The 24,926-nt window shown below is 63.4% G+C and overlaps 2 protein-coding genes across 8 annotated transcripts in view; one reads left to right on the top strand and one right to left on the bottom strand.

Moving 5' to 3' along the window:
• The first annotated feature begins 1,550 nt into the window (after positions 1-1,550).
• ETNK2 (ethanolamine kinase 2) lies at positions 1,551-9,824 on the top strand. Its single transcript, XM_084498293.1, has 8 exons — positions 1,551-1,786; positions 5,521-5,780; positions 6,256-6,393; positions 7,540-7,682; positions 7,805-7,888; positions 8,293-8,468; positions 9,489-9,562; positions 9,697-9,824. Exons 1-8 carry the CDS (start codon positions 1,565-1,567, stop codon positions 9,767-9,769), a joined length of 1,170 nt encoding a protein of 389 aa, XP_084354419.1. The 5' UTR covers positions 1,551-1,564; the 3' UTR covers positions 9,770-9,824.
• Positions 9,825-11,482: 1,658 nt separating this feature from the next.
• Positions 11,483-24,926, bottom strand: part of SOX13 (SRY-box transcription factor 13) — a 38,290-nt gene continuing 24,846 nt past the window's right edge. For all 7 annotated transcript variants that reach the window (XM_084497780.1, XM_084497783.1, XM_084497779.1 and 4 more), the window contains exons 2-14: positions 19,023-19,224; positions 18,320-18,425; positions 18,090-18,176; positions 17,597-17,769; positions 16,909-16,977; positions 16,683-16,797; positions 16,517-16,599; positions 16,258-16,417; positions 15,931-16,040; positions 15,752-15,848; positions 15,508-15,651; positions 13,068-13,284; positions 11,483-12,965 (exon numbers count right to left, since the gene is read on the bottom strand). In XM_084497780.1, coding sequence (XP_084353906.1) covers positions 12,662-12,965; positions 13,068-13,284; positions 15,508-15,651; positions 15,752-15,848; positions 15,931-16,040; positions 16,258-16,417; positions 16,517-16,599; positions 16,683-16,797; positions 16,909-16,977; positions 17,597-17,769; positions 18,090-18,176; positions 18,320-18,425; positions 19,023-19,223 — 1,866 coding nt within the window. In that variant the 5' untranslated portion in view covers position 19,224 and the 3' untranslated portion in view covers positions 11,483-12,661. The remainder of the gene's footprint in view (positions 12,966-13,067; positions 13,285-15,507; positions 15,652-15,751; positions 15,849-15,930; positions 16,041-16,257; positions 16,418-16,516; positions 16,600-16,682; positions 16,798-16,908; positions 16,978-17,596; positions 17,770-18,089; positions 18,177-18,319; positions 18,426-19,022; positions 19,225-24,926) is intronic.

Below are 24,926 nucleotides of genomic sequence, written 5' to 3'. Positions count from 1 at the left end.
AGCTGGGAAACGGTGGGGCTGGCCTCCGCCAGGAGGTTTTTTTGGGGTCTCGTTCTGCTCCCGTTGCTCCGAGCAGTGGGAGGGAAAGGTGCCCGGGCTGCTGTGGTGCTGATGCCGGGCCCCTTAAGCCAGCCTATTAACACCTCTAATAGCCTGTGCCAGGGCCATTTCCTGGTGCCTGCTGCGCAGAGCAGGCTGCGGGGCACTGCTAACCCGCAACTGCCCCGAATTAACACTTGTGATCTTTACGGGCAAGCAATTAGGCCACGCTCAGCCCGGCAAAGCAGCCGGAGCAATTATGACCATCCTATTAAAACTGACAGAGCTCACGCTATATATAGCAACGCGGGGAACAGGCTGGTTTATTTTTTTCCCCCTTCCTTAAATGATTTTCCCCAAGTCTCCATGGTCCATTTAGCTGGTTTCAGCCGCAGCCAGCTGTAAACTTTGGAGGGGACATTCTCTGCTCCGAGCCACGGGCAGTTGTAATTTCCTCTGATAATGAAGCTGGGCTCGAGCAGTGTCAGCGGGCCACGGGGAGCTGGGCCAACGGGTGGGGAATGCTCCCTCTTAACTACCAAAGCTCCCCCCAGCCCTCCTGTAAATCCCTATTGGGGTGGGGTGGGAGCATGGTGGGTGAGATGGTGTTAGGACAAGAGCAAATGGCCTCGAGCTGTGCCAGGGGAGGTTGAGGTGGGCAATGAGGAGCCATTTCTGCTCAGACAGAGCGGGCAGGCGTTGGGACGGGTTGCCCAGGGAGGTGGGGGAGTCCCCGTCCCTGGGGGGGCTCCAGGAGAGGTTGGGGCTGGTGCTTGGGGACACGGCTCAGTGGGGACAGCGGTGGCAGGGGGTGGTTGGAGCAGATGATCTTGGAGGGCTTCTCTAACCCTAATGATTCTGTTATTGCATGATTCTATGATTTATGGTAGCAGGTCCGGAGAGGGCAGTGCAGGGAGGACTCCTGGAGACCACCAAAGCACAGAACACCCCGAGTCAGAAGGGACCCCCGAGTCCCACAGCATCCATCTCCTATCTCCCCCCAGAACCACCCCAAACACCAAACCACGCCACCAGCACGCCTTGAAGCACCCCCCACGTGCTGCATCCCCCCAAAAAACCCACCCTCACCTTTCTCCCCCATACCCACGCGCTCACCTCCATCCTCCCATTTTTCCAGCCCCGATCCCAAACCCCAGCTGCGGGACACGCGCCCCCAAACCGGGAGCATCCCCAGCTGCGGGACACATCCCTCCACCACTCCCGGAGCATCCCCGGCTGCGGGGCGCAACCCCTCCAGCCCCGGCGCATCCCCGGGGCGCAGGGCTGGGATGCGGCGGGGGCGCAGCGCGGGGATGCTCCGGCGGCGGCCGGGCTGGGGGCGCTCCCCGGGGCGTTCCCCGGTGCCGAGCCGGGTGCGGGGCTCGGTGCGGGCTCCGCTGAGCTCACAATGCGGGCGGGAGCTGCCGGGGAAGGCGGGCGGAGGGAGGCGGGCCGGTGACTCATGGCTTCCCAGCGGCGAGCGGCTCCTCCCCGCGGCCGCCGGCCCCGCCGCAGCCCCCGGCACATGGGCCGAGGGTCGGGGTGCTCGGAGCTGGGGATGGCCGGAGCTGCCGGCCGCTGCCCGGATTGCTCGGAAGCCGACCGGGCTCGGGGAAGGGGCCGCGGGGTCCCTCCGTGCGTTCCCCACCTGGGGATCGCGGTGGATGAGGGCGATGTGCTGCCCGGGGCGCTGCGGCTGGTGCGGGAGCTGAGACCCGGCTGGGAACCGGCGAGGGTGAAGACCAAGGTAGGGCCCCCGCCCTAGGGTGGGGGGGGCTCGCCCCGGGGGGGCCGCAGGGCGTGCGTAAAGGGGGCGCCGAGGTCCCGCTATGGGGGGCTACAGGACCCGCCGCGGGGGCTGCAGGGCCTGCCGGGGGGGGAACACATCCTGGCCCCCTCCATGCTCTCCAAAGAGAGGGGCAGTGCAGGTGTGCACAGGTCTCCAGCATTAAACCCCCCCCCAGCAGGCTTTGGGGACCCCCCTTGGGGAGGGACGGAGCGGGGACTGCGGATGGGAGCGGGACCCTGGGGGCTGCTGCGGGGGGTGGAGGCTGGGGGCCGTGCTGGCAGCCCCCCCCCAGCATCGCCCTGCTTGGGGGAGCAGCAGGTCCCAGGAGCGGGGCTGGTGTGGGTTATCAGCGGTGTTGCACCGCTGCTCGGTCCCCTCGCGGGGCTGAGCAGGAGTTCAGCCGGGAGCTGGCATCGTCCCGAGCTGGCACAGCAGGTCCTGGGGCTGGGGGCTGCGTGGCTCTGCAGCCCCGTCCCCCCCTCCGTGAGTGCCAGGTCTTGGGGTGGAGCAGTGGGGGCTGCATCTTCACTGGGGGGCACAAAGCGGGGCCGCGGCGGAGCTGGGCGCACCGAGACGCACGGACGTGTGCACGCGTGTCCTCCGACGGCGCACACTTCCCGTGTGCCTGGAGTGTCATTAAAAATGTATTAATAGCCAAGTGTAATTAAATACAAGAAGCTGCAGGAAAAATACACGCGAAAAGGGCAGATGGTAAGAGACAGGAAGCTTGGAGCTGGAGTTCCTCACACCGCATAGTTGTCAGGGCAGGAAATGTCCCGGGCGCTGCGCGGCACCTAGCGCGGCACAGCCCTGCCCGCCGTGGTGACGGCTGGGGGGGACCCGAGGTGGAGAAGGATCTGGCTCTCTGGTGGCCAGGTTCTCTCCAGGCATAGGAGGGGAATCCGTGCTCAACAGCAGCTTGTGCGTGCGTGCGTGTGGTTTTAATTTAAAAAAAGAAAAAAAAAAACTTGGGAGATGTGGGGGGAACCTCCAGTTGCATTTCCCTTCGCTGCTCTTGCAAGAGCAGTTCGGGAGGGGATTGGAGTGGGACACTGGTCCTCAGCTGGTTCCTATTAGCGTTCCTGTTAGCTTTCCTCCGCGCACTGGAGCGGTGCCCAGTTCACACCACCTCGGCGCACGGTGTCAGTGCACAGCTGCTTGCAGGGTCTGTACCAGGCTGTGCCTGTGCCGTGGAAAAAATCCCACGGCGCTTGGGGCAGGGTGCAGGAGACGGGGAGGATGGGTCCGGGCGCTCGGCCTCCCCCACCTGCCCTCCGGCCGCCGGGGTCTCCAGCCCCCTGTGCTGCAGGTTGTACCTGGGGAGCCGGCTCCTCATCCTTTGAGCTCCGTTCCTGGGCAGAAACATCCCCGGACCGAAGCGGCGCAGGCGTTAGTCGGCGACTTCCAGCCACGCTACCAGGGCGCACGCACACCTCCATCACCCGCCTGGTGATAAGAGAAACTGCGATGAGGAGCCCAACGAACCACCACGAGGACTTCAGAGGGCTGTGCTCTGCCTCCCAAGACTTTTTTTTTTTAACTTCGGCTGCTGTGACATGCTCGGCGCTTGAGAAGCGCCAGTGTGGGCACGGGGAGGCAGCGAACGTGGCAGCTTTGGGACCCTTGGGCTCACAGCAGGCACAGGGCTGCAGGAGGGGCCGGGGGTCTGCCTGTGTCCCCTCACAGGGGTGCAGCACCACGGCACAGAGCTGCATCCCTTCGGTATCTCTGCACCAGGTCTCGCTTTTCTTTTAATTGCTGCTGAGCTCCTGGAGCAGTCACACTTACCTCCCCCCAACCCAAATCACACTAAAGCAGCAAGAAAGGATTTGGGCTGGTAGCAGGCCGTGGCCCTGAGGCCAATTATTTGCACTTTGGAGCGTCAAGGAATATCCCAAGGAGTCACACTCGTTCGTTGGGAGCTGGAGGGGGTCCTGGCGAGCCCCTGCGTGCGTGCAGGTTGCTGCCGAGCCACGTGCGAGCCTCCAAAATTAACGGTCTGGAATTCAAGGCAGGGTGGGGGGGGTGGGGGATAAGGCTCAGTAATCCCACTAAACCTTCGGCAAAGGGCTGATCACGCCGCCAGGCAGCACGACAAGGCGCTGCGTGGAGCCAGCGCGTGAGGCAGCGCCGAGCATCTCCAGGTGGAGCCGCTCACCTGCGGCTGCTGCACGTGGCGCTCGCGGAGGCATCGGCGCACGGCGGGGACACCTTGTGCGTGGTGTGACACCTTGTGCGTGCTGGGACACCTTTGGCACAGCAGGACACCTTGCGCTTGCTGAATTTCTGCCCTCTGGAGCCCGGCGGGACGAGAAGAGCAGACACCAAGCCCAGCTCCGTGGTGAAAACGGGGATTATGTGGCCTGAGCAAAGCAGCTCGGCTGCTTGGGCAGCGTCAGCCCAACTCAGGTGCAGGTGAGGCAGCAGCAGCAGCGTGGGGGCGATGCCGCCGGGCTGGCACAGCCTGCCCCGTGCACCATGCACCGTGCTCCCCCCAGAGATGCCGCCGCCAGCTGTGCAAGGAGGGGCGTTCGTGCCGGCCGAGCCCGGGTGTGTAATTCCAGCGCTTTGAGTTTCCCTCGGCAGGCTGCATAGGGAAGCCCTATATATAGGCACCCTATATAGGAGCGCGAGTTGCTGAGTGAGCCGGCTAAAATTAGCCCTCCCACCCCCGAGCACCGCTGCTCCCTACCACGCGCCCTCCCGCTCCGCCAGCATCGCCCCGGCTCCGTCTCGCCCAGCTTCAGGGGGATGGAGGGAGAGCACACGGGGGGGGACGTTTGGGTTCCCTCGAACACTCCGGGGACTTTCGGGTCCCATCAAACCTGCAGGGGACTTTTGGGTCCCCTCAGACGCTCAGGGGATTCTTGGATCCCCTCAAACACTCAGGGGACTTTTGGGTCCCCTCTCCGGCTGAGCATCCCGCCCACGTGGGGGTCTCCCACGGGGCCAAGGAGCCCCAAACCCCTCAGCATGCTTTAGGGGATGGAAACCGGGGCAGGAAGGGGACCCCGGCGCGGGAGGCAGCGGGGCCCACATGTGCGCGGGCAGGCGGCCAAGCCGGGAGAACAAAACTCCCTTTCCATCTGCGAGGAGCCATCAGGGCAGTGACAAGAGACGTCCCCAGCAGAGACGTCCCTGCCTATCAGCGACTCCCGCCCGGCCCGGCCCCGCGGGGAGGGTCAGGAGGAGGAGATGGGGTGGTGGTGTTTGCTCAGCCTTGTTTGCCGTGGCTTTTTTTTTTTTTTTTTTTTTTTTTCCCTCTTCTTCTCGTTTTCTGCCAAAAGGTTTGCGCTGATTTTTTTGGGACCGATTCCCAGGGTTGCCGGGGTGCCAAGCGTGCTTGCAGCACATCCCGCTGCCCTTGAGCAACCAGGTGGAGAAGAGCAGCGGGTTTCCACCCCACGCACCTGCGCTTTGGGGTAGCCGAACACCCCGTGCCCGTGCAGAGCCCCAGCTCAGGCATGAACCTTGAGGCCTCACAAACTCATTCCACCTCCCACGGGAGCTTTCCTTGGGTGCTGCTACGTCCTAATCCCGTTTGCCCGTTGCCTCTTGTTGCCGTCACCACGTTGCTTTCCCCTGGGGTCTGCCCACGGGTGGGCCAGGAGGATGGGGAGGGTTCCCCCCGTGCCCACCCTGCGTGGCAGGGCCCTGCGGGCATCGCCTCTGCCGCCCCTCTCCCCCTGCAGCTCTTCACCGACGGCATCACCAACAAGCTGGTGGCCTGCTACACGGACGAGGACATGGTGGACGCCGTGCTGGTCCGCATCTACGGCAGGAAAACGGAGCTCTTCGTGGACCGGGAGACAGAGCTGAGGAACTTCCAGGTGCTGCGCGCCCACGGCTGCGCCCCCGACCTCTACTGCGCCTTCCAGAACGGGCTCTGCTACGAGTTCCTGCCCGGCATCGCCCTGGGGCCCGACCACGTGCGGGACCCCCGCATATTCAGGTGCACGGGACCCCCCCCAAGTGCTGGGGCGTGCGGGGATGGGGGGGAGCTGGATGAAGCCCATGGCCCTGCTTTGCTTTTCCAGCTCTGCCCCTTGCTGCTTCGCTCCGAAGCGGTGCCCGGGGGCTCTGCTCCCGTCCTTTCCGTGCCCAAAGCGGGGTGGTGCAGGGGGGGAACCGGGCTGAGTTCCCTGGTGAACCATTCCGGGCACCACTGAGCCAGCACTGGGTTTTTCACCATTTTTTTTAAGGTTTTGGTGAGTAAAGAGACTGCCCGAGGATTGTGGTTTATATTTGAGCCTCCCCTGGAAAGGCAAATGCCGTCTTTCACCCAGACGGGGTCTTGAAATCCTTCAGAGGCTCGCAGCTGAAATTGAGAGGGGTCTAAGCCCTGCTGGGTGTGGTTTTAGGAATCTCTTTAAGACATCTCCGGCCCCATCTCGGGCTCTCACCCGTGTCTCTGTGGCTCCTTCCAGGCTGGTGGCCCAGGAGATGGCCCGGGTGCACGCCATCCACGCCAACGGGAGCCTCCCCAAGCCCATCCTCTGGCAGAAGCTGCACAAATACCTCACCCTCGTGAAGATGGACCTCAGCCCAAAGGTACCCAACCCCAGGTAAAGGCAGAGGGATCCCAAAGAGCCAGGCTCTGGCTTGGGCACCCGCTGCCCACCCACCTCTAGGTCCTCCTACGGGACCGGGGGAAGAGCCCCGGTCCCCAGGTAAAGCCTCTGCTGGAGTCTGGGGTTTGGGAGCAGGTTTTTGGGGTGGTCCTGGCCACGTGGCCACGCTTGGGCCACGATTCCTCGGCGAGCAACCTTGTGGACGAGCCCCTCAGAGCAGGGGATGCTCGTGGGATGGATCAGCCTGGTGCGGGGAGGATTTTTGCTGCGCTAGGGCAGAGGCACCTTTGGGTCGTGCAGCCCCCAGGCAGGATCCAGCCTGAGCCAGCAGCTCCCACCTGCTGTAATCTTCCTCCTCCTCCTCCTCCCTGCAAACCTAGGCTGTGTTTGAAGCCATGGCTAGGATAAGGTGATGCTCAGGCCCTTCTGATGGGGAAGGGGGACCTGAGCAGCGGGTGCTGGGGGGCGCAGCATAGACGCAAGCAGCCGGCCCCCATTCCAAACCAGTTCACCCCATTGCTGGCGGGGCGATGCCCTGCTGGGTTCATGTCAGGTGAGTCCGTGGAAGGATGCGGGCAGCCCCAAGAGGCGGCGGAGGTGAACGAACCCCGAGGCAGGCAAATAATTAACCGGGTCCCGGGCTGCTGGGTGGGACGCTGGGCTGCTCTCCGCGCCTGCCGTGCTGCGGGCAGGCTTTACCCACGTCTGCCCCTTCAATGCAGTCGGTTCGGTAATTATTAACCGGCTCTTTTCGTGGAACTGCAACCGCAGAGGGTACGGAACGGGTTACGTGGCCTGGGGGATGCCAAAATTTCCCGTGGCCTTTGGGTTAGTGGGAACCGAGCGGCGCTGCCGGGCTCCGCGGCTGATTTGGTGACGCTTGGGGGTGGGCGAGGACCGAAGCGAGGGGAGGGGAAGGGCTGAGGCTGAGCCAGGTGCCCCGGGCAGCACCAAGGATGCGCCACGTGCCCGAGCTGGCTTCCAAACCAAACCCAGCCTCGTTAGCCCCTCTTGGTGCCACTGATTAATTCATTTATAACATGCACGAGGGGAACTGGGGGGCAACCCTTCCCCTGCGCCCCCAGGGGATGCAAGCAGAAGTGATTCCACCCCCTTCCTTTTCCCCTTCCCCTTCCCCAGCCTCCACCAGGACGTGCCCAGCCTGGAAACGCTTGAACACGAGCTGGCCTGGATGAAGGAGACGCTGTCCCAGCTGGGCTCCCCGGTGGTGCTGTGCCACAACGACCTGCTCTGCAAGAACATCATCTACAACAGGACGCAGGGTTGGTGTGCGGCAGCGTGGCGTGCCCAGCCTGGAGAGGGGGGCCCCGTGTCCCCCCCACCCCAACGGGCACCCCTCGGCTCCGTCCCCAGCCCCTCGCAGCCCCTCGCTTTGCCTTCACAGAGCAAGTTCGGTTCATCGACTACGAGTACACCGGCTACAACTACCAGGCCTTCGACATCGGGAACCACTTCAACGAATTTGCGGGTGAGCCGGGCTCCTCTCCGCGGCTCCCGAGACCCCCCCGTGGGTGGCGGCGGCTCCCCGAGGGCTCCCCATCCTCGGGGAACACAGGAGGGTGTCGCATCCCTTGGGAAATGGGCAGGGATCCATCCCCAGAGCTTTACTTTTGTCCAAGAGAATTAAAAAAGGGGCTGCCCGGGGTGAGAGCGATGCACGAGGAGGGGCTCAGCTTGCCGTGAGCCCCCCCGTTTGCTGCTGCCTGCAAGGACCCAGCTCTGATACCCGTGGTGGAGCTGGGCGGGTGCCCCAAATCAGAACCGAGCCCGGAGCTGGGATGCTTTCACCCACCCCGGCACGCTTGGGGGGGCCCCTTGGTCACCCTGGAGACCCCCCCCAGGGGATTTCGCTAACCCCAGGTCCCCTCGCAGGCGTGAAGGAGGTGGATTACCGCCTCTACCCCAGCAAGGACACCCAGCTGCAGTGGCTGCGCTCCTACCTGCAGGCCTACAAGCAGCTCACCCAGGGCGAGCAGGGGGGCGCGGGGCCGGCCGTGTCCGACAAGGAGCTGGAGGCTCTCTACGTGCAAGTGAACAAGTTTTCCTTGGTGAGTGCCGGAGGGGAGGAGGAGCTGGGCTCGGGGATGGGGTTTGGTCACTCGGAAAGGGGCTGCGGGGGTTTGGGGTGAGGGCAGGGGGCTCCCCCCGAGGGCCCGGCTGCGCTCGGAGGTGCTGAGCCCCAGGGCAAGGTCAGAGACGGTGCTGGTCTCCAGCCAGCATCAGCCTGTGCCAAAGGGCAGCGCGGCTGACAGCAGCCTTGGGCATCCCACCAGAAAGGCTGCGTGGCCCCCGGGTGCAGCCAAGCATGAGGAAATCCTCTTGGGCAAACAGAGCCGATCCTCTGGAAATTTTGGGTGCAATCTCAGCTGGTTTTTTTTTTTTTTTTCCTGGCTGGAGCTGGTGCAGTGGTTTCCAGCACGGCGGGGTTGGTGTGAGGGGGGTTTTGTGGCTCTGTCCTCCCCGTGCCAGAGCGACCTGGGCAGGAGGAGGTCCCCGGTGGTGCCGCAGGCTGGTGGAGGGATGGGGACGCTTCAGTTGTGAGAGGGATGGGGGCGTCCTGACCCCTTTACTTCTGCCAAGAGCATTTACAAAGCTGATTTTCGGAAAGGCCGAAGCAAAAGCTACCTGGGTGAGCGAGGCAGCACCTGGCCAAACTGCACCTTCTGCGTGCCGAACGCCCAAGCTCTGCTCCCATCCCTTCCAGCAGAGCCCTTTGCTGCAGCAGGGACCTGGCCCAGCGGTGCCAAATCCCCATTGCCCGCTTTTGTGGGGTCGGGAGGGACACCCAGCTACCAACACTGGACACCCCTGAGCACGTCCCCCGAGCTGGTGCCCCGAGCACGCTGCGCGGCTGCTCAGCATCCTTCCTGCTGGCATTCCTCACCCGGGCTGCCATCCGCCTCCGGAGCATCTAAAGTTACACCCCTGGGCCAGCCCCAGCTGGCTGCCACCCCGTGTCCTGTGGTCACGGCCGTGAGGCTGCTGGGACCCAGCCGGGAGAGGCGAGGGCATCTCGTCCCACGGGCAGGGAAGCTTTGTACCCCTTCCTGAGCCTTGTTTTGTTGCAGGCATCCCATTTCCTCTGGGCATGCTGGGGCCTGATCCAGGATAAATACTCTACCATAGACTTTAACTTCTTAAGGTGAGTCCGGGAGGGGCTGGAGGGGACCAAGGTCCCCAAAGGTCCCTCCCTGCTGGACGGATCCTACGGCCCACCCAGGGGGAGTCAGCACCGGGGTGGGGGCGACCATCTCACGGCCGTCCCTCTTTCGGCAGATATGCAAAGCTAAGATTTAAACAGTACTTCAAGATGAAGCCGGTGGTCACAGCCCTGCAGCTCTCCAAATAGCATCTCTGGCCCGTGAGACCCTGAGCTATTTTGTCCTTGCTGCGTCCACAGCCCCCGGCGCCCCCCTCGCCCCTTCCCCGCCCCAGCCGGGGGTGAGGGCAGGTCCTGCTGGTGGCGAGGGGGGGAGAGGAGCTCTGCCCCAGCCCCCCCGCTTAAAGGACACCCTGGACATACCCAAGACTGGACCACGAGACGCTCGACAGGACCACGGCCTCGGGGAGGCCCCTGCCCTGCGCAAGGAAACCTCGCCACCCGGCTCAGCCCCGCTGCCCAGCGGCTCCGTGCCCCGCTGGCACCGCTGCTGCCGGGCCTGGCAGCGGGTTTATTCCCTCCGTGCCGTCCCCGAGGGAGGGATGGGGTCCCCCCCCCCAGCTGCTCAGCAGCCCCAGGAGCTGCCAGGTTGCTCCAGCTGCCCGACGCACACGCTGCGCCCGTCGGCGTCTTGGCTCCCTGCCTCCTCCTTGCCCTGCCCGCTCGGTGTCCCTCGGGCTCTCACCCTCCCCCCCCAAAAAAAAAAAAAAAACAACAAAAAACACCTTTTAGGTCAGTGTTGATCCCAGATTTGGGGCCATCTCTGGGCAGGGGATCTTTTTCCATACCGGCTCCAGGATGCTGCGAGGCAGCGAGGGGCAGCGATGGCTCGGGGTGCCCGCGCCCCCTGCTCAGCCCGCAGCCAATTTTCCCTGGGGGGCTGAGGTCTCCTGGCCCCCCCATCACCTCCCCGGCCCCATTTACAGCATCCCACAGCAGGGCAGGGGGGGCTCCCAGCTCCCCCAGCACCGGGGGGGGGGGGGTGAGAGGGGTTGGTGCTGCCCCATCCTTGTGCCCTTAGCGCAGCGCCGCGTGGGACACCCCGGTGATGGAGCCACCCTGCCCCAAAAAAGGGGGGGCACAGCTTTGTTCATCATCATCATCAACCGGGGGGTGGGGGGGAGTTGGGGACAGCGGACTGTCAGGGCCCAGGAATTTACCCCACTTTTTTTTTTTGTTGGGGTTTTTTTGGGGGGACTTTTTGTTGCGTTCGGTGTTGGTTTTGGTGCGCAATAAAAGCTGCTGGTAGCTGGAAAGCCGGGGGCCAGTGGGTGCGTGGCGCCTGGGGGGAGCACCCGGAGCTCTCCTGGGGAAGGGCAGAGCATTGGGGGGGGGGGGGGAGCACGGGGGGGTCCCCTTGTAGGGTGGGCTTCTGCTGTGCTCTGGGGCCCCTTGGAGCTGCAGCGGGCAGCGGGCGGAGGAATTTGGAAGCCCCAAAGTGGCTACGAGGGGCCGAGACCCCCACGAAAACCCAGGTGGGAAGGAGGGGGGGGCAGCTTGGGACCCCCCCCCGCAGGCAGAAGGAGCTGGGGGCCAGCAGAGAGAAAAGGGAGGGAGCAGAGCCTCGGGGCTGGGCTGGAAGAGGGGCAGGGAAGGTGGGGGTGAAGCCCCCCCCCCCCCCCCCAGCTCTCTCAGCTCCAAAAAGTCAGCTTTATTGTGCCAAGGGGTTTGAGGGCGGGGGGGGGGCGAGGAGAGGGGGGGGGGGACAGCTGTAAACAAGTATGTGAAATATACAGGTTAAGTTACTCGTCTTATTAACAAAATAATGCTCTATCTATATTTACAGTCTTTAAAAAAAAAAAAAATAATAGAGAGGAAAAGCTGCCAGCCCCCCCCCCCCAAAAAAAAACCGCCTCCCCACCCCACCCCAAGCACAACCCACCCGCCCCCAGCCTCAGCAGCCCGGGGAGGGGGAATAAATAAAGCTCTGACAAGGGGAAGGAGGCAGGAGAGGGGGGGCGAGGAGGCAGGACCCCCCCCCGGGGGGGGCGCACGGAGCCCGCAGCCCCGGCGGCGGCCACACGGCGGAGCACGGGCACCGCGCCCGGCCCTGCGCCCCCCCCGCCGGCCCTGGGGGGGTGCTGGCTGCAGTCAGGTCGTATTTTATTATTATATCTTTTTTAACATTTTCTTTCTTTTTTAAAAATGTTCCCTTTTATATTTTATTTTTTTTTTAATTGTCGGGTTTTAAATTTTTCCTTTGATTTTTTTTTAATTTTCGTTTTCCTAATTTTTTCCTTATTTTTCTTTTCTTTTTTAAATTTTTCCTTTCATTTTTTTAAATTTTCTTTAATTTTTTTTCCTTTTATCCTTTAATTTTTCCTTTTATTTATTTATTTTTTATTTTCCTTTTCTTCCTTTTTTTTTTTAATTTTCCTTTCCTTCCTTTTTTTTCTCTTTTAATTTCCTTTTTTTTTCTCTTTTAATTTCCTTTTTTTTTTAAATCCCTGTTTTTCTCTCAGGTCATGGGTGCAGCTCACCAACCTGGGGCAAGAGGAACCCCCCCTACCCCCCCCTGGGGATGCACCCCGGCATCACGGCACGTACCCAGGGTCTGCCGGGGGGGCCGGTGCAGCGGCGCAGGGGGGGGTGGGGAACAGCCCCCGCTTTATTTACAAAGTGGGCCAGGGCTGCCGGGAGCATAAAGGGCTCCTCAGAGACCTTGGCTCGTGCTCCGGCCAGGCGAGAGCTAAAATTGGCTCCGTGGGAATTCACTGGCAGGCTCCGAGGGCCGGGAGGGAGACGCAGCGGGGCTGGGGGGTGGGCTCTGCTGAGCGTGGCCCCATCCCGTGTCCTGGGGGGCTGGCGGGTGCCGCAGGTGAGGCTCTCGGCAAGGGTCCCTGTGGTGCCGGGGTGGAGGGCTGGGTGATGCTCGGGAGCTTTTCCCACATCCCCATCCCCTCCCGGGGGGGTGCAGGGGGGGGACAGCTCGGTGGCACCCACAGCAGCCACCCCGTGCGCGTTGGGGGGCGGCACGGCCACGTAGCCAAACACCCAGCAGCCTGCCTCGCTTCTCCATCACCTCCCCAGCGCGGCACCCCCCCCAAAATGCCCCACCTGCCCCCCAACCCAGCCCCAAACTCAGTCCGTCAGCACCACCAGCTCGCCGTCGCTCTTGTCCTCGCCCTCCGAGTCCTCGTCCTCGCTGTAGCGGTACATCTCGCCGTCGGCCACCGAGTGCCCGTCGTCACCCCCGCCGCCACCGCCACCGCCGCCACCGCCACCGTCGCCTTCCTTGAGGCTGCGCGTGTTGACGATGACGGGCATGTTGGGGTCCACGCTGCGGGGCAGGTAGTGCTCCATCAGGGGGGGCGTCAGCTGCATGCCCACCGCCCGCGGGTACAGCACGTCCGAGGAGGCGGGGGGCATCTGGCTGCCCTGCGGCCTGCGGGACAGGGGAGGAGGGGGGATGCAGTCAGCTGCTGGGTTTGGGGAGGGGTGGGGGGGGCACACGAGCCCCCTTTCTGCCACCACCCTATCACGTTACCCTATCAAGTAGCCCTGCCGTGCGTCCTGCCGCCGGTTGCGCATCAGCGCCTTGTACTCGCCCACGCGCAGCCGCTTCCCCTCCACGATGCACGTGCGCTTGGGCCGGGGCTTGTACTTGTAGTCGGGGTATTTCTCCAGGTGCTGCCGGCTCAGCCGGGCCTGCTCCTCGTAGTAGGGCTGCTTCTCCTGGTTCGTCATGGATTTCCAGCGGGAACCTGGGCAGAAAGGGGTTGGGGGGCGCACGGTTTGCTCCTGCCATGCCGCGGCTCCCCCAACCTGCTGCAATGAGCCCAGCGCGCACGCTCCCGTGGCGGTCGTGCTCGTGCTCGTTCCCCTTTTGCTGCACACACCTGGATTCGCACAGGGCAGCGGGACGCGGCCCCAAACCGTGGGGACCTGGGGAGATGCGGCTGCCCCGGGTGAGATGGGAGCCGGGGCTGATGGCACCCATGGGGGCCCCGTGCCGCAGGTGGCAGTGCCAGGAACGGGTCCCCAGCCCTGACCTTCCCGGCACCTCTCCGGCCACAACTTTCGCCTCTCTCCCCTCTCCAAGGTAGGGCGAGCAGGTGCTGCAGCTAAAATAGGCTGTGCCAGCGTGTGACTCCAGTTCCCCTGCTGGCTGATCTTTATTGTCATCTCCGCCAGCACCCGAGGCAGGAGAGCAAAGCGGGGGGCACGGCACAAAGGGTGCTGGCCGGGGCCAGGCTGGGGAGGGACAGGATCAGCCCCCTCGGTGCCGCACCGAGGTCTGAAGCTGGATTTGTGTCGAGGGCTGGGGAGAGACGGGCACGGTGGGAGCATTGCAGCGGTGGCCACCAGGGAGCAGGAGCTGGGATGGCTCAGGCGAGGCGCAGGGGCTGCGGCTGCGGCTTCCACCGCGCCAAGGGGGCGCGGGGGAGAGCGAGCTCAGCTCTTTCTGCAGGTGCACGGTGGAGGACGAGAGGCAGCAGCCACAAGGGGAATCACAGCGGGCCACGGGGAAAGGATTCAGCCCACTGGGAGCGGTGCAGCCCTGGGATGAGGTCCCAGCAGGGTGTGGGATTTCCAGCCGTGGAGATGCTCAGGGTCAACAGCGCACAGCCCTGAGCATCCTCATCTGCCCGTGGAGTCAGCAGGGCTCTGAGCAGGCCTTTGGGCTGGACATTTCCACAGACCCCATGCCCTAAAATCCTCTTTGAGCCTCCCCATCCCTCCCTTGGGTCTCCTTCGCCCCCCAGCCCAGCCCAGCTCCCTGGGGAGCATCACCACGAGCCGGGCACCCCAGGGAAAGCGCAGCAGGGAGGCGTGCACGCCCCACGTCCACCTTGCTCAGGCCTCCTCCACCTGCTCAGCCCTTCGTGCCGAGCCCACTTTTTCAGGAGCAACCGTGCCGGAGAGCACACAGGAACCAAAACCCCCCCGATCCGGGTGAGCACCGCTCGCCTGCAGGTATTCACCTGCTAAATTTGCACCCGTGAGCGGCTGCCAGGCAAAAAAAAACAAAAAAAAAAACAAAAAAAAACCAAACCAGCGCCGGTTATTTAAAGCCACGGACATCGAGCGTGAGAGCAACCAGCACACCACAGAGCACCCGCTCCCAGACTCCCCCCCCGGTCCCCGGCGGTTGCGAGCAGATCCTGCCCGCACGTTCCCTCAAAGGGAAAAGCCTGGCGGTTGTTTCGTTTCTTCTTTAACGAGCGGAGCTGCTAAAACGAGCCGGCGGCGGAGCGAGGTGCGTGCGCTGGAGGTGAACCCACAGCGGGGCCGCGCCGCGCCGCCCCACGCTCGGCTTGGCCCTTGGGACGGGCTCGCTGGAGACCGCACCGCTCGCTTTTAATAGCCGGAGGCTGGGGCGAAACGGCCGCGGGGAAGGGCTGGAGAGGCAGCGAGCTGCCGCAGGGCCACCGGGGTCGCGGGGCTGGGACGTGGCGGGATGAGGATGCTGCTGCTACAGGCACCACGAGGGTGCCGAGTGCCGGAGCAGCATCCCCGAGGGGTGAGGAGCACCTCGGGGTGCAGGGAGCGGGGAGGATGGAGGGGGGAAAAAGAGCAGATGCTGCGCTCAGGTGGAGGCCGGTTGGAGAGGGTGGCAAAAACGCGGTGCCGGGCTCCAGAATTGTCCAGGGCACCATCAGGCAGAGGAGGGATTCGCCCCACAGGACCCTGCCGGTGCTCTGTAGGGCCAGCAGGTGGTGGTCACCCATGGGGTGATCACCCAGGACCCCCCGGTGTGAGCAGCACCCAGGGACCACGGGGGGGCCAAATGCAGCAGATCTGGGCCCATCCTCGTCCCTGCCATGCAGCGCCTCCCCGCACACCTCCCCCCGTCCCTTTTGGCGTTTTTAAGACCTTGTCCCCACAGCTGCACCAAACGCCAGGAGGAGGTTTCGCTCCTCGTTTCACCCCCAAACCACAGCCCGGGGCTGCCCACCCAAGGGGAGCGGCCGCGGGGCACTCACCCAGGATCTTGCTGATGCTGGAGTTGTGCATGTCGGGGAAGGCTTGCAGGATCTTCCTCCTCTCATCCTTCGCCCACACCATGAAGGCGTTCATGGGCCGCTTGATGTGGTTGTTGTTCCTGGACTCGGGGAAGTGCCGCGAGCCTGCGAGGCAAAGCAGGGGCCGGATCAGGGTGGGGGGGTGAGGGGAATGGGGTGGTGTGTCCCCCCCCCCCGGGACCTGCTGCGTGCCCCCCTGCCCTACCGTCCATCTCGCAGCTGAGCAGAGCCTCGTCCAGGCGGTGCGCGGGGGCCTCCTCCAGCCGCTCCTTCACCGGGGAGGTGTCCAGGCCGACGTGATCCTGCGGGGAGGGGGCTCAGGGATGTTACGCCACGTACGGAGACCGATTGGGGTGAGAAAAGGTGGATTTGGACCTGGCTCACCTTGCGGTAGGGGTGGCTGAGCGCGCCCTCCATGGCCCCACCGTGGCCGTGCAGCAGCTGCCGCGCGTCCTGGATGGCTTTGGTGATGGCATCGCCTTCGCCCAGGAAGCCTGGTGGCAAAACCCGGAGAGCACCCGTCAGCACCAGCACCCCAAAACCCCCGCGGCACCCATCCTGCCCTCGCAAACCCAACAGGAGCTGCCTGTGGGGTCGCACGGAGCCGCAGGGTGGGTGCTGCCCACCGCAGCAAGGTGGGACCCCACGGAGCAGAGACATCTCCTGCACCTAGGAGGTGCCCAGGATGGACGAAGGCTTTTGGGAACCCACCCAGAGGCAGGTTGGACGGGCTGGTCTGCAGCTCCCTCGTGGCCCCGTGGCTCGGCGTGAGGGATTGGCAGCTGCTCATCTTCAAACTGGGCGAGCTGGAGGCACTGGGGAGCTCGGAGCCTTTGGGTTTGGCCGTCAGGTTCAGCGGCTGCGAGGTCTCCTGCGGCGGAGGAGGGCAGGCAGGGTGATGCGCTGCCCACGGCCCCCCAGCTGCGGGGTGTTTTTTTGGGGTGGTTTACGGATGCTTTGGGGCTGTTACCTGCATCTGGAGGTGGCTCGAGCCGCCGGGTCTCTTCAGCGTGGGAGGAGGGGGGCTGTGCAGCAGCTGCACGGGGTAATCCACTGCGAGGAGCAGAGACGGAGGCGTCGGGGGACGAGGCCACCCTGCAGGGTGCCCCCCCTGCGCCCTGGGGGACCCCGCTCACCTGGTTTGCAGGGGATGGGCTGGATGGGCAGCGCTATCTGGGGGTCCTGCGTCACGGGGAGAGGCTGGTGGCTGGGGGTGAAGGCGGGGATCATGACGTACGGCATGTTGACCTGCTGGAGGGAAGAGGGGGAGAGGAGCGGAGAGGCCGGGTGACCCCCTCCCCGTGCGCGACGTCCCCTCGGGCTGTCCCCGCAGGGTGGCAGCGGGGTGATCCCCGCCCTTACCTGGATCTGTTGCTGCAGCAGGTTGATTTTGTGCTGCTGCTGGATGAGCTGCTGCTGCTGCTTCGCGATCTGGCAGGAGGGAGACAGCGGGGCTGAGCCGCGGGAGCAGGGAGCCCCGAGCCCCAGCGGGGCACGAGCTGCCCTACACCAGCAAAAGAGAGGCTGCGGAGGTCCCCATGGGCTGCCGTGGGGGGGTAGGGTGCTAGCTGAGCTGTCCCCAAGTCACCTCGACAGGCACGAGGTGAGAAATAGGCTGGGAAGGGACCGCGTCACCCACACCCCATGTGGCAGGGGTGTCAGCCCCGCACTTGTAGCACCATTTGGGCCACTGCTGAGGAATAAAGGGATGTTCACAGAGAAAGGAGAGAGCAGTCAGGAAGGGCACACGGTGATGAGGACCTCCTTTGGCTGCCGTCCTCAGCAGGCAGAAGGAGGACGGACAGCTACGACCGAGCCTCCTGGTAGCGAGGAGCACGATAGGAAGCCTCGGGCTGGGCAAGGAAATTGGGGTATTTTCTGGGCAGACACCAAAACCCTTCAGCCCCCGACACCAAAGCCACCTCCCCATCACTTCTAGGGCGCTCCTGCCCCTGCTCCTCGTCCCCTTGGTCCCGTTCCTGTGTCCAGAGGACACCAAAGCCATCCCCGACGGGACAGTCCCCACGGCCGGGGGGGTGCCCGAGCCCACCTGCTCCTGCTGCTGCCTCGCCAGCTCCATCTGCTGCTGCTGCTTCTCGAAGAGCATCGCAGCCATGTTCTTCTGCTCCGAGTGCGCCGTCAGGAGCTGGTCCCGCAGCGTGGACAGCTGGTTGATCATGACGAGGAGCTGCAGCTCCTTCTCCGCCAGGCTCTCCTGGGTTCCTGCGCCAGGGAAGGAGCCGCAAGGCTGCGGGTCAGGGGGCTTGGGAAGGGGGTGAGCGGCATCAGGTGGGCGAAGGGTGGCCAGGGGGCCGTGCATGGGATGTTTACAGACCCCGATGTGCTCTAACATCCCTATGTGTCCTCAGAACAAGCTTTCTTTTTTTTTTGGAGGGAGGAACCCTCCTCTCCCCAAAAAATCAAATGAACTTTTTGGTTACGAAACACCAAAACGCACAAAGCTGCGCGCACACCTGCTGGGGGGGGGGGGACACAAAGCTGCCGGCCCCGTGGGCACCGAGGAGGCAGGGAGGGGACCTCACCCTTCACTTCTTTGGTCTCAGCAGCGTTTCGGCCCAGCAGCCGCTCCTTCCAGTCGCTGGACAGCAATTTCTCGATGGTTGGCATCACTGTCCCCAGCGGCAGGCACACGGGGAGGCAGGAGAGAGGAGGGGAGGAGAGGAGAGCCACGTGAGCACAGCATGGGATGGTGATTCCCATCCCAAATCTTTCCGAAAACAGCCGGGGGGTAAATCACAGGAGCCTTTCTTACCCTCTTTTAGGTTCTTGTTGAAGTCCAGCTTCTCCTGGCTGCTGACAGCCGGCTCGAAGGCCGAGCGCCGGGGCTCCAGCGCATCGCCGGCGGGCGAATGGGACTCCTGCAACACACACGGGGTCACCTGGAGGAGGCTCCCATGGATGGGGACATCCACGGGGCTCCGGGCAGGCGGTGCTGAGCCGGTGGGATGCTCAGAGCCAGCCCCACCAGGCTGGCTACGGGACCACGGGACCCTGCGGCACATCCCCGTCCCCTGGGGAGCAGCCCTGCTGGAGAGCATCTCCGCTCCTCCTGCAGCCAGGACTCGTTTGCAGGAGGTTGTTGCTAATTATTTAGGCTGCCCTGCTCCTCTGGGCCTGGGAGGGCTATGAGACACGGGGAGAGGATGGCCGAGAGCTACTGAAATGGGAAAATGGGAGGGTGACCGTGCGGAGGAGGTGTGCAGGAGGCCACGGAGGGCTGCAGGCCAAAGGCAAATCCCAGGGCTGACCCGAGAGCATCGGCAGCAGCCAGAAAGCCTGGGGGAGCCTCAGGTTGCAGCCTCATTTCCTCAGGATGAGAAATAAAAGCTCGGGGAAACAACAACCCCCGTCTGCCCGGGGCGGGATGCAGCGCGCTGCCAGCACGGTGGGACCCGGGCTCGGTCAAGGCCAGGACCAGGGGGCTGGAGGAGGGGGGTGACAGCCGTGGGACCCACCTGTGGCAGGGCCTGGGGGTCCGTGCCCTCCCTCGGCGGTGGTCCCGGGGGGTCACTGGGACGGGGCTCGGCGCTGGGGGCAGCCCCCGGCGGGGACTCGTAGCCGCCCTCCTTCTTCTCCTCCGTCTTGATGCTGCAGTTCACCATGCTGCCCGCCCCATCGAGCTCCAGGTGGGGAGAAACGGGGCTCCTCATGGACATCCTGCGGGGCAACGGGGCCGTCAGCGGGGTGGTGGGGTCCCTCTGCTCCCCCCCACCCCAAAGCAGAGGGCACCCCTTCGCCCAGCCCTGCCCCGTAGCTGGGTGCGCCGTGCCGATGGTTTGCAGGGGTCTCGGTGAAGCTGCGCCCTCGCTGTTCTGTGGGGTTTTCATGACCATATCGGGGCTCCCGGCCCTTGGTTGGGTACCACAGGGCTCTGAAGTGACCCGGGGGGGGACACCGAGCATCACCACGGCCAGCCTTTTCCATGGGGTCAGCCAGTGCCGGGTGGCAGAGGCCGAATTCCCAAATGGGACAAACCGGGACCGCAACGGGATTGCACGGGGGGCGAGGGGAAGAGCCCGACTGCGGTGCTCCCTGCGGGGATTTCCCCTCCTGGGCCACCAGCCCTCAGGCTGCACGGACTGGCAGCAAACATCGCCCTCCCCAGGCTCAGACATCGCCCTCCCCAGGTCACAAATCAGGGAGGAATAAAGGGGAAAGGGGGCCACGAAGGACGGGGTTTGCACCACCGGGGCCAGGGTGCAGGACCACAGGGGCCACAGGGACTACAGTGTGCTGGGGGGGGTCTGCACCCTACAGCAGGGACCCCAAAAACCTGCTGCAGCCTCCGGGGGCTCACGCCTGCCCCCCAGCATCTCGGGGCCCCCCTAAAATGGGCTAGGGGCCGAAGCCGGCTGCCCGACTCGGGGGCAGCGGTGACACAACAAACAAAGGGCAGCTCAAGCTGCGAATTAATCAACCCGCTGAAAATAAAACCTTCCTCTCAGGAACTTCAAACAAAAGAAACGAAAACAACAAGGCCGGCTGGGTAATGAAAAGCCAGGGCTCTGAATAGGGGACAAAAGGAAGTGGAACAATGGGGTGTTGGACAAAAGCAATAAAGTAAAGGGAAGTGTGACAGCTCAACAATGGGGCACTGTGCGCGCCAGAGTTTCTGATCTTAGCAGGGCTTTTTTTAATCTCAGTTCCCTGCCCTTCTCCGAACAAATCATTGCGCTCGCCGGGCTCGTGGGCTTCCTCCCGGCCCCGGCATCGCACGGGATCTGCCCGCATCCTGCAGCACCGCCCGCGTCGCCCCTTCCTGCCCCCAGCCCACCTCGGGGGGCGGCCAGGAGGGGACCCCCGGCACTGCCACCCTGCATGTCCCGTCCCTCCCGGCCTCGCCGGAATAAAAACACACCCCGTGTGCCCTCGGCACGCCTCGGCCGGGGAGGAAAAGGGCGCTTTTGGCACCAAAACGGGGATGGCGGGGAGCCAGCGGGAAGCCGTGCCCTGTGGCTGCGGGTGCTGCGCCCACCGAGCCGGAGCTGGGAGAGCAGCAAGGGGCTGGATGTGGGCCGTGGGGAAACCGAGGCACCGAAGCACGGCGCTCGTTGCCTCGGGTGGTTTTATAATTTGGGGAAGATGCGGGAATAAAGACGGGAATAAAGACGGAGTTTGGCTGGGCGCTGAGCGCAGCTCCACGTGCACGGAGCAGAGCTGGGGGAGCAACAGCAACCACCTGAACCCAGCACGGGGAAGCAAAAAAAAGCACTGAGGGCACCCCTGCACCTTCCTCCAGCCTGTCTTTAAAGGCAAAAACCCCGCTCCTCACCTTCCTGCCCCTGCTCTCCCCTCCCGGACCGCATCTCCTACCAAATCCCCCTCCTCCAGCAGGTCACCCCCCTGTGGTCCTTAACCCATGGGGCCACTGGAAGTCCACTCTTAAAACGGGGCTGGTGCTTTAATAGGGGGCTGCTGAAAGGGGCCTCCTTGTGGGTTTATTGTACGGTTTGCTGAACAGAAAAAAAAAACCATATATATATATATATATATATAAATGAGAAGAAAAAGGAGAAAAGCGCACAGTTCTCTTGTTACAGGCTCGCTCTGTACCAGGCCTGCGCCGGCAGGCTCAGGTGCTCGGCTCAAGAGCTCCTCTGTTGCGCAGACAATAGGGACGGGGACAATTGCCTTGGCACCGGGAACACGTCTTCATGGAACAGCTCTTCACCTTTAATGTTCCCCGATTAATGAAGGGCGGAGGGGAGCGGCGCGCGGATGAGAAGTGCCCGCCTGGGGAGGCAGAGCGCAGGCAGGATTCGCACCAAACGAGTGCCACCAGCCCACGGCGGGGGGATAAGGTGTCCCCAGGAGCCTTTGGGCAGCACGAGGAGGGCTTATTACGACCACCAAAGCCCTAAATTGTCCATGCCCTGCAAGCACCATTCGCTCAGCTCGCCTCCGAGAGGCCCCAGCCGCTCTGTGCCACCTAAACCTCCAGCCCAAGGGGCTGCCACCTCGGGACGGCGACATCCCGCTGCCCTGCCGCTTTCCTGCCCCGTTAGCACCCCTCAATGGCACGTCCTGCAATTCTCCCCGTGTGCCGTGCCACCCTTCCTGGCTGCAGGCTGATCCTATCTGCCCCGCCTGCAGCGCACAAAACGGCTCCAAGGGGCAGGGGCAGAGCCGGCAGCAGCCTGGCACCGTGGTTGGGGATCAGTGCGTGCCTCCTGCTGACCTCCCCTAGCCTCCAGAGCCTCTCCTGCCTGTGGGTTTGTCGTCCCGGTCGCACAAATGGAGGAAAAAGGCAGCAGTGTGTGCTGCGGGATGGGTACGGAGGGTTTCTGCTCGCAGGGCGGCTGCCTGCAGCTCGGCAGGGCTGGGGCGCACACGCTGAGGCTCGGTGAAACCCAAACTCTTGTAAAAACACCAGCGAGTGCAGAGGGGGGGGGCGGAAAGCCACAAGCACACAAAGTCCCCTGAGCTGCTGCAGCACGAGGTAGAAGATCCCATTTCGGCACACAGGAGATCCCATTTGGGCAATTCCACCTCCTTGTGTCCCAGGAGAGAGGCTGAGCGCAGGAGCTGGCTGGGTCCTGCACCCCTGCTCGCCCCGGGGCTGCTCCCACCCCAACGTTTGACGGGGTGAGTTGGGCTGCCCAGCTCTTATTCCTGGCCCCATCACGTAGGCCAGGAGAGCTGAGAGGCTGTCATGTTGGTTTTTTTTTTTTTTTTTTTTTTTATCTTTTCCTCTTTCTCCACAATTACAGCAGAAAATTATCAGTTCAGACATCCCTCCCCAGCCAGGGAGAAAGCACAAAGCGTGGCCAAGCGCAAAAACCCGAGGGGGCACCGAGAGCGAGGCCGGCGTGAAGGCACCACGGGCAGGAGCCACGCATCACCGCCACCACGCTTGTGCCCCCAGCACCCCCTGGAGAGAAGGCAGAGAAAAAAAAAACCCACGCACAGGTTTTCTCCTTCCACACAGGCCCAAGGAATCCCTCCGGCCACCGGCACAGACAATAGCCCGTCTCCTGCCAGACGAGCGGGCCGCTTTCCTGCCAGACTTGGAATGTCCTTTCGGGGCCCTTTCCAAGCCTTTCCGCCCAGCGTGCCTTCGCACATAAAAGAACGGATGGCTTCCTCCTGCCGGGGCCGCGCCGTGCCCACGGGGGTGGCCGAGGTGAAGGCCCCCGGCTGGGAAGTTCACGGGGTTGCCACTTTTTGGGGATGTGGCACGTCCCCCGGTGGGCTCCTGCCTGGAGAGGGGACAGCAGGCAGCAGCTGATGGGAGAGGGGCTTCGGTGGGTGACAAAGAGCGGGGTCGTGGCTTCACATCTCACCTTCCTGATGCTGGGGGGGCTCACGAGGGATTGCCATCAGGCTCCAGACCCTGGCCCTAAAGCCTACCTGCTGTCCCCACCACCGCGCTGTCACTAGCGGGAGGAAACGGTGACCTTTGGGGACACCGGTGGGGACACGGCGGAGCTGGGAAGCGCAGCCTGCATGGCTCGCAGCCAGAGCCCTGCACAGATCCTGAGGATCGCCACCCAGAAACTTTCAGCAAAAAGAAAGCGCCGGACCCCCGGCGTTAACTGAAAAAGCAGGATTTAAGCCCAGAAGACGTCCGGATGCCGAGCTTATCCAGCAGCAGAAACGCCGCCGCCACGTGACAGCCACGTGTCCGGGGGACACCGAGCAGCAGCGGCGCTTGCAGGGCGCACGGTCCCCAGCTCGCACCCATCCTGCCCCAAAAACCGAGGTGCTGCAGCAGCGGAAACGTGCTGCATTTGGGCGAGCCCGAGCTCTGCACATCCTCTCTAACACCTCACCTGCCCCCGGCATGCCCGCGGAAAGCCCCGGCCTTTTTCCCAGAAAGCTGCCGAGAGCTCGGCTTGCTGGAAAAAAACACCAAATCGGTGCCAAGAAGGGCGAGTTTGGAAAGCCCTGGGGCTCCGTCCTGGCAAAGCCTTGGGGGCTCACGGGCAGATCGCTTGGGATTCCCACTGCTCAAGCAAAACAGGCGGCGCTTTGTCCGGCCTCCAGCAGCTCCCCGAAGGCAACGTCACCACTGGGGAGGATAACGGCCTCCGGAAACGTCGGGGCGAAGCGGTGACACAACGGGGACAGCGTCAGCATCATGGAAACCCCCAGCCAGGGGCACCTGTGCCCCCCCGGCACCCAGCTCCCTTCTGGCCCCGATCCCACGGGGCCGGGACTGGTGCCCCATCAGGGGAAGGATTTTTCCCCTTCGCTTTTGGGGCTCGCATCGTCACAGCTCCGGCACGGCCTCCTCTGTGGGGGCAGCACCAATTCTCCATCACTGAGATGCAAAGTAGAAACGCCCGGCTCCTCTTACAGCCTGGCTCTTGCCCCTAAAGCGATTACCAGCAGCTCGAGCAGCATTTCGTCATTCTGTCCCCAAACCCGACCTTCTCCAAAGGCCTCTGGGCCGCAGCTAGGACTGCTAACGAAATGCTCGTCTTGCTGATGCATGCCGGCCGGGGAGCCCTTCGGATGGTCGGGGAAATCTAAGCAGTCCTGCAAAACTTGGGGAGGGAGGGGAAAAGGTGTTAATTGCTAAATTCACTTAAGGATCCGCACGAGCAAGATGGAGAAAAAAAAAAATGAATCTGGGGGCATGGCAGAGGGGAAGGAAAGGATCTGGGGGGCTTGGCAGAATGGATTTACATCATGCAAGGAGGAGAAGGGCCTGGGTTGTGCACGGCGCCTGCGAGCAGCAGCAGACGGAGTCCTTCCACGGGAACCCTGCTCTTGTGGGAAGGGGAAAGCAAAAACCTGCCTGAAAATGGCAATTTCCAGGCGCCGCGTGCGCCCTCCAGGTCCCGGAGCCCATCTGGTCCAGCCCGTGCAGGTTTGAACTGCGCCGCTCCCCCCTCCTCCCGATGCCCCCCCCTCTTACTAACAATTTCCAGCGCGCACTTGGTGCTGCTTTCGTAGGGCTTCTGAGGTTTCTTTTACCACCTGGCTCTGGTTTCTTATGAAAGGGCCGAGGGACGCATCACGGCACGGTGCCTTCCTGTCTTACTCAGCTGCTCCCTCCCCGTGCTGCCTCCCAGCACCAGGGCCTTGCTGGGACCCCCCCCTACCATCCTTTGCCCCCTCCCCATGTCCACCCCCATCCGACAGCGAGCAGAGCCCCAGAGTGCTGGCCCAGGGGGAATTAAATCACATCTGATTTACCAGCACTTACCCTACGGATGCAATAGCCAGACTCATGCTCTGCCCGCCCTTGGCTGCACTGCTGTGAAGCTATATTTTAAAGAAAAGCTTCAAAATAAGGAATAAGAACAACCCCGAGGCTGCCACAGCAGGAGGCGAAGCCCAGCGAGCAGCACGTGTTATTTTCCTGCATGTTTTCACCCCGGAGATGGAAGCAGCCGGCTCCTGCCGCGGGG

This window comes from Aythya ferina (genome assembly GCF_964211825.1).
Source record: "Aythya ferina genome assembly, chromosome: 25".
In the NCBI taxonomy this organism is placed as follows: domain Eukaryota; kingdom Metazoa; phylum Chordata; class Aves; order Anseriformes; family Anatidae; genus Aythya; species Aythya ferina.
The sequence above is the reverse complement of the archived record's forward strand: the minus strand, read 5'-3'. Positions and strand labels throughout refer to the sequence as shown.